General features: G+C 35.5%; 1 protein-coding gene across 5 annotated transcripts in view; it reads left to right on the forward strand.

Annotated features, from left to right (window-relative positions):
• The window catches only part of abr (ABR activator of RhoGEF and GTPase), a 373,871-nt gene that overhangs the window by 273,608 nt on the left and 84,339 nt on the right, over positions 1 to 15,924 (forward strand). For all 5 annotated transcript variants that reach the window (XM_067437974.1, XM_067437975.1, XM_067437976.1 and 2 more), the window contains 5 exons: positions 1,593 to 1,761; positions 4,611 to 4,733; positions 8,255 to 8,330; positions 9,213 to 9,317; positions 15,187 to 15,261. In XM_067437974.1, coding sequence (XP_067294075.1) covers positions 1,593 to 1,761; positions 4,611 to 4,733; positions 8,255 to 8,330; positions 9,213 to 9,317; positions 15,187 to 15,261 — 548 coding nt within the window. The remainder of the gene's footprint in view (positions 1 to 1,592; positions 1,762 to 4,610; positions 4,734 to 8,254; positions 8,331 to 9,212; positions 9,318 to 15,186; positions 15,262 to 15,924) is intronic.

Raw genomic sequence — 15,924 nt, forward strand, 5'->3', positions numbered from 1 at the left:
AAACTAAATAGTGTGTCTAATGACAAAGATTAATATTATTTTGTATTGCAAAATACAACCGTAGATATGTTGCTTACAGATCATTCACGTTTGTGGTTGTGGTTGCCAGATTTCAGTAATAGAGCTTTTCTGTGAAAAGAACACGTATACTATCCGGCTTTTTTACCTAAACATGTACAATCTGGCTACCATATGCACCCAAGCTCTCTCTTGCGTGCGGATGATCTGAAAACACCAATAAACAAGTAGGCTGATTTTAGCAATTTAAATTTAAGATGTTTTGCTTAAAGTGTCATTCAGTCGGTCTGTGTTAGTTCAGGACGGTCAGGACTCACGAGCCGCTTTGCTGATCAACTGAACTGCTGTGTGCTGTGTGCCACTGAAAAAAGCCAATCAGAGCAGAGCTCAACATTAACATTCATGGGCCTTCAAAATAAGGCCAAAACAGAGCCTTACATCCTAGGGTTGTAAATGGACCTATAAAACTGTATCTGGACAATTGTTGCCCTTATATAAGCCACATAACCTCTATGTAGATACCAGAGAACAATTTAACATATTGTTTCAACTCATTCTAGGGCACCTTTAAGCATTTCTGCAGTGGAAACACATTTTGATCCCTGAAGTGTGTTTGTGTGTGTATATTCTCCATAGTGAGTGCTTAGATTACTAGGTTACATCAGTCTCAACAGAGCCATTTCCTGTCAGAACAGGAAGAAAACAACATGAAGCATGTGTTTGTGAGCAGGAACAAATTGTACACTTAAAAATGCACTATGTAGTATTTCTGCAGTAAAATATCCAAAAACCTCTAGGTCAGTGTTATATATTTTGTTCAGTTGAATACTTACAGTACCCTAATATTACAATGTTCCAACTATTTGTAAATTGTGAGAAAATTGCTATTTTACCCAATGAACTGGGACGTGTCAGCATAGCGTTTGAGGGAGTCGCCTGTCAATTGCGCCATATCTGCGTTTCCCTCTGTTTTTTTTATAGAAGCGTTTTTCTCTTAGCAGTTTGAATATGTCACAGCAGCGCCGAGCAAACACACAGAGTAACTTCATAACATAATTTTAAACACACTTAATCAACTATATCTAATATGTTAAAAAAAAGAGCTGCATCCCCTCATACCAATGACCGGAAAAGCCGAAGTGCGCGTGCCCGGCGACTGTGTCCCGTCCCGGTGTTCACGAGGCGGGTGTTTGTGTAACAATCGCTCCAGCGGCCATGTTCAGCTCCACAACACTCTGTCCTGCTCTGCTTCATACTACAGTAACGTTAATAACCGTATCCATTAACATGATTTCTGCTCGTGTCCTATTTTCCACCGGCTGTGAGGTGAAGACCACATGTCCCAAGATGCTGCGCTCAAACTTGGCATCATCAAACTACGCTTTTGTTTTGAATAGGCACCCTCAAGTGGACGGAAAGTTGCATAGTGCACCTTTAATACACTCAAATTATATACTTAATATATAAATATATAAAGGTTCTCCTTTCAATTTAGTGTACTTATTCATAAAAATGAAAAAAATCACACTTTTATTTGACATTTAAGTATGTTTCTTCCTCTGTGTGTTTGACAGGAAGCATCAGCAGTATGAGTGTAAATGGTACATCCCTCTGGCCGATCTGAGCTTCCAGACTCTGGATGACTCGGACTCTCTCCCTCATGTCCAGACACTCCCTGAGCATGAAATTGAGGAGATGAAAATCAAGATCTCTTCCATAAAAAGCGAGATCCAGAAAGAGAAGGTAAGGTCTAATTGGGGACTTTTGATAAAAAACTAAGACAATTATTAAACTAAATAATTTTTGTTTGTTTTTTCCAAACGCGATTAATTTTACTGTGATAAAACACACAAACAGACAGGCACTGTTTTATGTTCACTACAAAACCGACTGTGTTTACGAGGACATTTTGACTTTCTCTGTATTTGTGCGTTTAAACACAAGAACACACGTATGAGAACTCAACATGCGTGCACAGGATTTGAAACTTTAATTGACCTTAAGTATCTGATTCCCAAATTAAAGTACAGTTTCAATTCCCAACCATTTTTACATCACCTTTAAAGTATAAAAATATGTCAAAATATTTTCACTTCATAATATACTGTTGAGGATTACTATAAGTTGTCTGGGCAACATAAAACTTCTTGACATGTCGTCACTCAGCTGTGTTCAATAAGATCTTAACCTAATTATCAGTGTTTTCCTAAAGGCCATGGCAGACTCTCTAAAGCATTGCTTTGTAGGCCTCTGTAATTAGGGGGAAATGGATTTTTTGGTTTGTTGATGTTTGGCATTGCAGAAGCTGGTCACTGTGATGGTACAGTTCATATTCAGATTAGTCTTAAACCGCCTGCTTCCGTTGTTCAGGTGAGGTCACCACAGGACAGCGAGGCAGTGCCTCACATGCAGAGCAAAGGTGACACCCCAACTCTTAACCTAAGTAATGTGGCTAACTCTGTATGTGTGAACGGGTTTGTTTATGCTAGCTGGCAATGAGGGTCAAACAAGTTCACTTCTGAGCAGGGGCGTGGGACTGGGGGGATAAAGGGTACTGAGTAACCAGGGCCCAAGGCAGGGAAGTCCGTTTTCTATACATACACATACATGGTACGGGGGCCCAGCAAGATGGTTTGTACCCAGGGCCCAAAATTTGGTGCTACGCCCCTGCTTCTGAGAACGCACACTATTGGGATGGTTGAATCTTCTCTTCTGGGATTTCCTTCTGCTCGGAACAATTACTGCCCCACAGAGTAATGTATCCCATTACATTGTCAAGATATAATATAACATCAGCACACACTAACGGCTGCAGTGGAGCTCTCGAGTCTTTAATTAGCTATGGAGGCCTGATAACATAATTTCCAATAAAGCTCATACGCACATAATGACATGATAGCATCGGCCATAATGGAAATTTTCACAGACACAAAAATGAGTTGTTTTTTACATTTATAACACAAAGTAGTATTTCCAGACTATCAGTAAGATTACAAAAGTGCTTTTAATTTTATAATAACAGTTCAGTACCGTTAATGTTAAGTGACATTTAAGACATAATATTGTGAATATAGGGACACATTTATTAACAGCTTGTGCCAGCGCAAACCCTCTTTTGACATTAAGGATTTTCTAAGACATGCAGTGAAAAATTTGAGCCGAGGCATGGTCACATTTCATTTATTACATCTTTGGGATTTTCCCTTTTAGACACCAAATTTATGGGACGAGAGTATTTAAATAAATCCTGCAAGGTCAAGTCAAGTCAAGTCAAGTCAATTTTATTTATATAGCGCTTTTACAATGACAATTGTTTCAAAGCAACTTTACAGTGTTAATCTTGCAACAATTTTTTTTTTATTATTATTGATTCGGCTGTACAGTCGTTCTGGAGAAAACGGTGATGTTATATTTCAACATATTTCAATTTATCATATAGTGACAATATGAACAGATCAGTATTAAAGTTGATACAGTTAATTTGGTAATTATTTTTATTTGGATATTTAGTTGAAAACTTGAAAGCCAAGCCAAAGGCAAAAATGTCAAGAAACCAAAACTCCATCAGGGCATGATGGAGAAAAATAAACCTTGGGAGAAACCAGGCTCAGTCAGGGTGCCAGGGTTCTTCTCTGGCCTACTATGTGATTTACTAAGGTTTGCACTAGTTCATTTACTGATATTTACACCATTATTTACCAGACAAAAGAGCATGTCTTAAACCAGATGCTCATTTGCACTGATCTTGGTAGGTTGCTTTGGTCATTATGGAAAGGATCTGGCTGTGTCTGTGTTCTTTAATTTACGCTTCATCAGTAGATCATAGTCTGTTTTTTCATAGTTCCAAACAAAGCCACAGTAAAAGAGTTAAGTGTCTCTGAGCAACCCACAGTCATGTTTCATTTCTGAACAAATTGGTTCAGTGATTCAATGACCCATTTATAAGCACAGTAACTTGCTTCGCTACTGAATGAATCCGCCGTTTTGAACAATTTAGCTGAGTGTCTTTAAAATTGAATGTTTTATGCTTAGACTCACTTATTATGACAGTAGGACTGTTAGAAATTGCCCCCTATACCCTTGAATAGGGCACTTGCATCGTTAAGTATAAATAGGACACTATTTAAGGGAACAACCGTTTGTAGAGTGGTCCGAAACCATTGTGGAAATTATCAAGTAAACCCATTAATACCATAATGCTAAACAATAACATGTGTACAATCAATGTTAACTTTACCGCTAGATAATACCCATAATGCACTGGGACGGTCATGTCAAATTAAATCCTGCATCTTTGCAGAAGATATGTCTGCAGCTAAATCATCCATCAATCCATTGTTTTTAGATCCAAACCGCTGGTCTAATGTGGGTACAGTGTAATATCATAGAGGTATATATTATTTAAAATGTATTATTAAATTGTTTAATTAAGATTTATAGATTAAGATTCCATGGCGGAAATAATTTCATTACTAATGCAGCTGCCAGTTTGCCAAGATGAAAATGATTATTAAACAGCAATATCTCAGTTATAGTTTGCTTGTAAGTGCATGCTTAATGTACTAATATCAGATTGATTTGTGTGTGAACAGAAAGCACAGAAGGGTCAGAGTCGTAACGTGGATCGTCTCAGGAAGAAGATGAATGAGCAGGAGTCGTGTCTTTTGTTACACTCCCCCACCATCCCATTTCGCATTCACAACAAACATGGCAAGGTACCACAACCAACTCATTTACAACAATTCAATTTGTGAGAAGTGTGATGTTTATTTGACATGATCTTTTAGATATTCTATCGTTTTAACCAGGGCTTGACATTAACACCCACCAACCCGCCAAATACGGGTAGATTTCAGCTTTGGCGGGTAAGACAGCCACTCCCACTAGCCACTTTGGCGGTTTGAATATAATTTCAGCCTACAGCCAAATTGAATGCTAAGACCGTAGTATCTAGGGATGGGTACCGAAACCCTGTTTTAAATCAGCCCCGATGCTAAATTATGAAAGACTGCAGTATTGATAAGCTCTGACGCTATCGGTTCTGCTGTCGGTACTGAAGCAATGAAGAAAATACACTTATAATTGCTTTATAGATGTAATATTGCGAATTCTATATTCCTACCCATTTCTTTAAGCAATAATATTAAAGGTGCCCTAGAATGATTTGAAACAATATGTTAAATTGTTCTCTGATATCTACATAGAGGGTATGTGGCTTATTTAAGGGCAAAAATTGTCCAGCTACAGTTTTAAAAGGTGCCATTTGCTAGAAGGATCGAGTGAACGGTATCTACAGTTGTATTTTGTAATACAAAATAATATTAACCTTTGTCATTAGACACACTATTTAGTTTTGTATGGTAACGTTACTTGGAGTTTCCTATTGTTACTGTACTAGCATCTTGCATCATCTAGACAATGTGGTCTCTAGTCAATAATTGGATAAATCAGTACTTACTGCTTGCAGGAATATAGTTGCCCTTTTCTTCAGTTTAGGACACTGAGTGAAGCTTGCTTGAAATGGGCCAAACAAACGAAAGATTTGTTGTGGTATCCGATTATAATAAACCTCAACCATATGTCATGAGAGCCGTGACAACTCTTCGAGTGTCTTGTTTACCATCAGTAGATTCAGCTGGTTTGGTTAATGTTGAGAAGCACTGTTTTTTTCCGTGGAGTTTTTGATTTATGAGATTTACATAAGAAGTAGGAGGCAATGATGTTTAAGACTCACAGTATGTGATGTCCATGTACTGAACTCTTATTATTTTACTATGTCAAGGTTCATTCAATTTTTCATTCTAGGGCACCTTTAAACCACGTGTTAGATTTTTAACGAGAGAGAGAGAGAGAGAGAGAGAGAGAGAGAGAGAGAGAGAGAGAGAGAGAGAGAGAGAGAGCGAGAGCGAGAGCGAGAGCGAGAGCGAGAGCGAGAGCGAGAGCGAGAGCGAGAGCGTGAGAGCGTGAGAGCGTGAGAGCGTGAGAGCGTGAGAGTCTAATAGTATTTTCGGTTTTGTTTGCCAGGAATTAAAAATAGATATGAGGTAAAACTAACTTCCTCCCAAACTTAATGCCAGAATCGACACAGATTATTGTAAAATGCAGTCTCTACTGTTGCTTAATTGTGGAACGCATTTGTTAATAAATAGATAGAGCTATTAAAAGTACAATAATCCGCACAAGAGTTTCCAGCTTCTTATGCATGTGGCTTTGAAACCAACACCATCAAATACACACACCAAATAGTAATGTCAAAATGACCGCTTGGAAAGTATTCACTTAAACACAGTTTATGTCTTAAATGGGCGTTAATAGTTGGGAGAAAATATTATGTATATTATAAGTTTTAAAGGGGCAGCTCTAATAAACACTGACGATTGTGTCATTAATGTGAATCAAACAAAAGGCGAAGAGAAAGATACAGCTAGTAATAGATTAAAAAGCATTAATCTATTAACTTGTACAGTGAAAACTATGCAATGTTATTGTATATTTGATTATTAGATGTCTTTAGTAGACCTTCCTGAAATTAAAACACCGTATTGTATTTGTATCTTTTGTTTTATTGTATATTTACTATATTTATTTGACTATTTGTTTGTACTTTGTTTCTTGTTCTTATCGTATGCATATATAAATCAAACAAATGCCTTTAAAAATGCACTGGTGATAGATGTTTTATATTCGTTTTGTTTAAACATTACTGTTTATTTTGCTATAGATATTTTACATGTTCAGATTAGAAAGCAATCAGGTAATTTATGCATGCTAAAGTAAACTTTAATCATATAAAATGTAATTTCCAAACACCAAACTTGTGGCCAATGAAAATGCTGAGTGGCTAACTTTGGAAAACTACTAGCCATAGTGGCTGGTGAGCAAAAAAGTTAATGTCAAGCACTGGTTTTAACACTTGATGTTACACAATACACATGAATGTTTTACTCTTAAAGGTTGTGCTTCTGCTGTTTATTGCTTTCCAGTAGGGGGAGACATTGTTATTCTTTAACACATGGATCTTCAACCCTGCTCCTAGGGACCTACTGTCCTGCAGAGTTTAGCCAAAGCTAAAAAGGAAGGCATGCCTGCAACCTTTAGCCAAAAAAGTGTAACGTTAATGTGCAGGCTCTGGCGGTATGCAGGGAAGGAGACGTAGAGACTAGATAGTCTTCACAACGCTTAATAAACAGCTTTTGTGAGGAAATAGCTTATCCTTTAATCAATCGACATCTTGTTCGCTAATCTTCAACATGTTTTAAACTGTTATTTTTTTAAAAGAAAAGGCATAGTAAAAATATTAATGTTTTCTATCTTTGTATTTACCAATTATAATAAGACTTGAATGACTAACCGCCATGTGCTATGGTGCTGATATAATGCATTTTAATGAATAAAGTGAAAATTTCAAATTTGCTTATAAATATTGTGTTGTTGTTTAATGAAAAAATGTATTAAATGAGGATGTTCACACTATGGCTTCCAGGTTTCAACAAACAAATTAGACTTTAATTGTAATGATTTTATGACTGCTGTGTTTGCCTAATAATAATGAAAACGCTTTTTAATGAATGAAAGGAAACTAAATATAAAGATTTCAAATAAAAGAATGTATTCTTTATATGGCTTCCAGATTGCAACAAATCATTTTTTTTAACTGGTATCAATGCAATGTTTGCCCAATAAAGGCTTTTTTTGTTTTTTTTTGTTTTTTTATAAGCGGTTTTATGCACACTGTAGTGACCAGTAGTCTGCTGATAACGGAGCAATTCGTTTGAATACTCTGTTTACTGCTCATTAAAGCACATTCCACAAACATTGCAGTCCTACTGTACATTTACTAGTGATATAAAACCAAATGTAGAGCATTATTCACAAGACAAACACGCTGTAAATGTAACGCAAACTAACTGACTGTCATAAAACCCTGAATGCTGGCCACTGACTGGTCACATTATGTGATAGGCCGGGGTGCCTCACTTGATCCAAGTTAGCTGTTACACTTTTTCAAATGGTAAGAGAAACAGACCCTCTTATCTCCCTATAAAGAAGACAATCTCTGGTTTAACTCCACCCCTTATCAAACAAACCTGAACCATGTAATCAACCTCTTTAGGATTGCTTGAAAAAAACATGTAGGCCTGATGTAGCAGGTTGGAAATAAACTTTGCAGGACAATCAGCCTCTAAAAGCAGTTTGAAGACCTCTGCTTTAATTCACTGTCTCTTTCTCTTTCCAGAGCTTCCTTTTCCTGCTGTCCTCAGATTATGAGAGGTCAGAATGGAGGGAAAGCATTCAGAAATTGCAGAAGAAAGGTATAATGACTTGTTATATTAAGATTATTTTCCCATATATGTATCAAATCAACATTACAAATTTACACAATCCACCATTTCTTAATTAGCCTAGCTGCCACTTCAGTAATGTTCTCTAAGGTTTCAAACTGATGGGTCCACTATACGACCGTAGCTAATTAACCAAGAAGGTAGCGAGGTATAATTACATAAATGTTATATTAAAAACATATATTAATGTTATATTTAAAAATATGTTAAATGGCATCATACTTTTGTAAATGCAGTGGTGAGCTTTTTTTTCTACCTGGTTATTTCTGGTTATTTTACCAGAAATAATTTTCATTTCATATTTAAATTATTTACCAATAGCCATAATTTTCGTCTTTGTCATCCAAGATGGAAGTGGGCTTCTTATAATATTTTGGACATTAGGAGGGTTTGGAGTCATAATGATTCTTTAACATGATGGTGAAAATGTCTTAACTCTCTGTGGACATCCTGAACGTTACATGTAGCGGTGTTATTTTAATATTATTTATATACTATATACACAGTTTTTATTTATACTTTTAACTGTTTGTTTATTTATTATTATTTATATGTTTTAATTTATTTAATTATTTAAATTTTTAGTTTGTTTATTTACAGTTATTTCTGTTTTTGTGTTTTAACGTGTTTCAGATATTTGTAGAAGTAACATTTATAATTTTCTTTTAGTGTAGGTTTTTCATCAAATACTTACAGTATCAAACTGATCAAATACGCATCATCATATCAAATAATTATTTAATCTTAATTTAAATTAATAGAAATGTTTTAATAGTTTTAATTAGCGATAATAACACTCATGTGCAGAGCTCACTGTGTGTGTGTGTGTTTGTGTGTGTGTGTGTGTTACAGACCTTCTGGCATGTGTGTTGAGTTCAGTAGAGCTGCAAGTGTTAACCGGCTCCTGCTTCAAACTCAGAACGGTCCACAACATTCCCGTCACCAGTAACAAAGATGGTAAAAGACATATTTTCTATTTTTTTTCCTCTGCTCTCTGGTACAGTTCTTCGCTTCAATTATATCTAGAGGGGTCAAATGCAAATGCTGTCCGAATCTGGGGAAACTAGAGTAAAACATATTAGCGATATAAATTTCAGTTTATATCAGATATGCTGAAATACATTTAATTTGAGAACTGCAGTACAAATGATAAAGCTTATCCTCCATTATACTCACTACCCCAGTTTCTTCGTTCCTCTCTTACGCTTTCCATCACAGTGAAGTCCAAGTAGGTTTTTCAGAAATCTAGGTTACAATCTGGTTCTACTCTACTGATAACCTGTGCCATGTAGAGGCTGCTTTTATTCACTTCTGGGCAGGGTAGAGTTTTTGAACATGGCTGTTTGTATTTTTGTGGACTTTGTTTCGATTTGAATGACATTAAAGCCATCTGTCCAGCACCTCCCACATACAACGCGAGTCAGCAGAGCTGGAGTTGTTCACTATCAAAAGGGTAACACTTCCTCAGTGCTGCTGTACACATCCTCCAAACAGATCCTGTTGAATTATGAGTGGTTGGTCGTGGATTCAAAAATATTGAATATTCAAAAAAAGCCAGTAAACTGACAACGCAAGTAAACCGCGTTTACATGACTTTATTAATAAACCGGGTTATTTCCTTGTAGTGACGTCAAAAATAACAATGTCCGTATATCTGACATTATAAAATAATAATGTCCGTATATCTGAGTTTTTCAAATAAATATTATCCCTCATGCAGTTACAGATGTAGCATTTTGACTGAACCTCTTCTACTTCTGCTGCATGAGAAGAGAGAACACCTCTTTACAAATTTCTGGGTCTTAAAAGAGTCTGCGTTTGTGATATATGTCCTTATTTCATGCAAAAAGCTAGCTCGCTCTGTCAGGATGCATTTAAATCTGCTCTAATTTTGCGTTTTTGTCACCTATCACACATGCACACTTCAATAAGCCGACAGAAAGCAGGTTAATGCTTTCACATGCCGCGCGAAATCGGGGTTAGAGGCAAAGAACTACCTGTCCCGACCGGTTTATGCCATTTATGACCATACTAGGCATTATCGGTTTAAACATGTGCATGTAAACGCACCCATTGATGTTTTAGTAATATCTAGATGTCTACAGTAGAGACACCTTTTATATGTCTGTTTTATAAAACAGACATATAAACTTTTTTAACCGTTGGCAGGCTGTATCCAGGCTGGGGGTCTTGAGTTTGACTTGTGGTATAAGTAGTAGTTCTGTTTACTGTATTCTTGACACAAATAGAAAGACCACCTCTGATCATCTTCTGAACCCCACAACATCACTCCTGCTATGAAATTTAAGATGCAGGGATTGAGATGAAATGAGGAGCAGCTGGTAGAGGAATGTAACCCCTGTCACATACATACATACCCCCATGAACCCCAGATACACTTACAAAATCACAAATATTCTCTTTCCTCTAGACACCCAGTAGTTTGAGCTGACAAATCAGGGCTGTAAGGAGTGTTAGTCTTTATTATGAGAGAAACAGTGACACTGGGAGCTCTTAGAAGGTGGATAATAGTAATTAAATGATGGTCGGCTTCTGTTCAGTACTTGAGCAATAGAACAAATCCTAGTACTTGCTTTAATATATCAGAAATGGACTGGTTGAATATGAGTCGACATATTCTGAGACTGAGCCTTTTCTGAGCCTGATGTCAATAAAAGCTTTTCTTTGAATAACAAGGACGTTTTCAGCTCCGAAACTTACAGGATATTCTTATATCATGATGAACTTTTATATATCAAAGGCTCAAGGGAAAGTTGATTTCTGATCACTTCTTTAATATCTGCAAACTCTTTATTGTGATGGTCCCCCATCAGACATTCTACTGACTATAAATAACTATGGAAATAAATTGTAAGTACATCAACTTATTCTATCCTTACCCTAACCCTACACGTCTACTAATACTATACCAACACTCTAATGAGAGTTAGTTAACATGAAGGTGCAACGTTAACCATAGTCAACAGTATGTCTTAAAGAGACCATCAAAATAAAGTGAAACCTCAGTTTTTAAAATGTATTTATTTATTTTACACTTAAAATTGTATTGTATCGCAAATCTGAGATCGCATTATTTAACTAATTATCACATCACATTTTTCTTCAGTACAGGCCTAAAAAAATATGATTAGAATTGCATTTCTATGTCCTGTTTGCTAATTTTACTAAATTTCAGATTCAAGAATTGATTTCGTGTTTTAAACTAAATTGAATGTTTTTTGATTTTGAAAAAAAAAAAAAACTTGAGTTGTTCTGATGAGGTGGTGTAGGTTCAAAGAGCTTCTCAGCTAGTTCACTTCCTGCTAAATAAACATAGAGAAAGAAAGACTGCAACTTGAGCACTGCCACCCACTGCTTGTAATATTGATGCAATAAGCCACTTTGTGTGCATGAGGGTTCAGTCAAGGCCACCCTGAAGTGATGACTGGTTCTGTGTGCTTTGGAGACCCCTCACATGTAGCAGGTTTCCTCTCAGGACAAAATCCTTTAAGTCCATAAGAATCCTCATGTTCTCTGGGGCTTACCATAAATATTGTTTTCATTAATCATGTTGTTTTAACCCACTTCACATAATTTTAAACTCTTTTGGTGTGGATATCCAAACTCATGGTTTTATTTAAGACAGCTGTAGACTTTCAGTTACGTGACACTGTTTTCCATTTGCTCTGACATGTGCATTCTTTCCACCAGCACTAATTTACAGAGTTCTTCATCATTGTTTTAGTGCAGAGCAGTTAAAGTCAGGGTGCTGTGACACTTGACTTGATCTGATCTATATGTAATAGATCTGGCAGCTTGATCTTGCAACAAGTGCATGACATTACATCTATAAAGGTTTCATATCAGCACTGCCTTTCAATAACTTTAGAGTTGCAATCATATTTCTAGTCAATTTGACTTTACATTACTGCAAGAAAGATCTCTCTCACGGACATTTTCCTGGACCGTTCCCACCTGGTGGAATGACCTGCCGATCTCAATTCGTGCTGCCGAGTCTGTAGCCATTTTTAAAAAAAAAAAACATCTTAAGAAACATATTTTCCAATTGCACCTGACCAATAAAGAATAGCACTTAACTATCCTTTAACTTTTGTTTGTTTGTCCAAAAAAACAAAAACAAAAAAAATTGTGTACTGTGCTAATTAACTGAGACTTCTTACAGCTCTTACAGGTTGTTGGCCTTGTTTGTTTCATTGCTTCTATTGCTCTCCCCTTTTTTGTAAGTAGCTTTGGATAAAAGCGTCTGCTAAATGATTAAATGTAAATATAAATGTACTGACCGACCTGTTTTTTTTTTTTTTTTTTTCAGTACTGATAACAATGCTAGTCAAATGCCTGATATTTACTATCACCAGTCTAACACAGAAATGGACCACAGAGACATGAGATATACTATTATTAATAATATTAAATGTCATTTTCTATAGCGCCTTTAAACAACTCGAAGCACTTTTCAAAACTAAGAGAAACACAATAATATAAAATAAATGCTTTAATAAAAGAGAAGTACTTCAGATATAAAATACAAAAAAAATGCATGTTATCAAAACAACATAATAAGTAAATAGTATAGATAAATAGTTCGAAGTAATCGAATAAATCAAATAAAATCTACCCTAAAAAAGTATGTTTTAGGATAGATTTAAAAACACTAAGAGCCTTATCTCAGAGGGCAGAAAGTTCCATAGTTTTTGAGCAAATGAAGAGAAAGCCATAACACCCTTAGATGTTAAACGAGTTGGCAGGACAGTATTACAGTAGACAGTATTAGAATAGAGCTGTTCAAATTACAACAGACATAAACTTCCTCACCAGCTGCTTGCATTCTTACTGATGACTTGATCACAGCAAGGGGGGTAGAGATGAGATATTACTAATGCTTTGGAATACACCAGGTGTCTTCTTTCCCTTTGAGAACTGTTTTTCCATTCACATACTCTTCAAGGCTCTTTGAACCTAGGCTACACATCTACATATAAATAAAAATTATGGAGAAAAAATAAATAATACATTTAAGTGTTTAAAGGTTTAGGGCATTCCAATTAAACACATTGCAATTACGCTGGTAGTTGGCATCCAAGTGAACAAGACGGTGGGAAGTTAGTGAGGGAAGGGCATAAAATTGGTCAAAAGTGATAAGGAATTAAATAATATTACTAGTTATTGTATTTCAGATTTTTCAGCTGTTTTGTCTAAAAATCATTTTACACATACACATAATTGTTGTGCTTAGCCCCTTAAATCCTGCTTGCAACTATACTGCATTCTAAGTTTAGTAGTATGTGTGTGTTTAGCAGCCTTTGCTTGACTGGACACAGTGTTTCTTTTTAAACATAAGTGTATTTTATGTTATGTGCCGATATCAATTTTTCATGTTGCGATTAATTGATGAAGTTTTATCACGATATACGATATTATCACGATATTGAAATAAGTTGCAAAAAAAAAGTGTTGCCATAGCATAACAGCTTTAATAACTATTTTTGTAAGAACAAAAATAACTGAATGTTTAAATACAATAATGCACCAAAAATATATACAGCTCTGGAAAAAAATTAAGAGACCTCATTGAGAAATCAATGTTAATTGGTCTCTTGATATTTTTCAGAGCTGTAAAAGTACAATTTTCAAACAGATTAAATTGCAAAAAAATTAGGCTATAAAGAACAACAGGTAGGCTTACAAATTACAATAAGGTCTCATTATTTAATGCATTAACTAAGATTGAGCAATCTACATTTGGTACAGAAAGTATAATGTTTTTGTTAATGTTAGTTAAGAAATACTGATCATTGTTAGTTTTATCTTAGGTCCATTAACAAAGTTATTTTGATTTTGATTTTATTGTTATTAAACAGTAACTAAGAAATGAACATAGAATGATTAATTCTTTATAAGTATTTTTCATTGTCAGTTTGGTAATAATGAATTAACATGTTAACTAATGAAGTCCTATGTCTCAAAGTTTTACTGAACAATAACAAATAATTAGAACAGTTCTAATCATTAGGGCATGTTGTCAGGGGCGTGGGACTGGGGGGATAAAGGGTACTGAGTAACCAGGGCCCGAGGCAGGGGGGGGGGGCCTTAGAAGTCAGTTTTCTATATATACACATACATGGTACGGGGGCCCAGCAAGATGGTTTGTACCCAGGGCCCAAAATTTGGTGCTACGCCCCTGCATGTTGTAGTCCAGATTAAAACATAAAAATGTTTAAGTTTGAAAATAAATAGCCTATTAAGTCTTTAAGTATTAAGTATTTGGTGCTTTGATGAACAACATTGAGATTACAAAAACGAATGGATGTTTTAAAAACTACACGCGTTTTTTTGTTTGTTTGCTGGTTCCCGGGGTAACAGCCGCATTCTACAGTTCATCAGCGCCCTCTGCTGTCACTGAGCGGCACTTCAGCAGCGCGTCTCCTTCACCGGTTCAGTCATGTGCAAACGCACGTTGGGCTTGTTTATATCTGAGCGCGTCCCTTTGACGCAGAATACAGCAGTGTTGAGCATTTATACGGTTGATGGGCAAAGTATTCTTGAATGAATTATAAAAAAATTATAAATTGTTAATAAATTATTATTTACGATATTTTAAAGTGCCCACGATAACAATATCGTGCATATTCATTATCGTGATAAATCGCATTATCGAAAATCGGCACATGTCTATCTGCAACTATAGGAACATAAATAGAGGGAAATGCTGAAAGATGACTAAAGCAAGCAGTTGGATACTTCATAAATTCACTCATATCCCTCTCACACACACATACACTTACTGAGTGTTTCTTGTCTCTTCCAGATGAGGAATCTCCTGGTCTGTATGGCTTCCTGCATGTGATCATCCATAAAGCCATGGGCTTGAAAGAATCTGCCAGTAAGTTAGTGTCTTGTCTGTTTCACGTGTCTTTAGCAGTTTTTTTTTTTCTTTTCTATTTCGTTGTTTTGTAGAAAAAAAGCAAAATAGAAAAAACAATCAATAATGTCACTATATATATATATATATATATATATATATATATGTATATATATATATATGTATATATATATATATGTATATATATATATATGTATATATATATATATATATATATATATATATATATATATATATATATATATATATATATATATATATTAGCCAACATTAGATGTTTTTTAAAGGAAAATAGTCAAAGGGTTAGTTCACCCAAACATTTTTATTTGTCCCATAATTTACTCACCCTCAAGCTATCCTAGTTGTAAACTATCTTCTTTCAGCCAAACACAATCAGAGATACAGTATATTAAAAAATATTCTGGCTTTTCCAAGCTTTATAATGGGAGTGAATAGAGTTTTTGAAGCCCATCCATCCATCCATCCATCCATCCATCCATCCATCCACCCCTCCATCATAAAAGTAATCCATATTACTCCAGGGTTTTAATAAAGTCTTTCTAAAGAGAAGCATTGTGTTTTTGCAAGAACAATATCCATATTTATACCTTTACAAACTATAAACACGAGTCTAGTTCCGAGAGAAGAACTAGAGCTCAGGTG

Source organism: Pseudorasbora parva, chromosome 3 (assembly GCF_024679245.1).
Source record: "Pseudorasbora parva isolate DD20220531a chromosome 3, ASM2467924v1, whole genome shotgun sequence".
Lineage (NCBI taxonomy): Eukaryota > Metazoa > Chordata > Actinopteri > Cypriniformes > Gobionidae > Pseudorasbora > Pseudorasbora parva.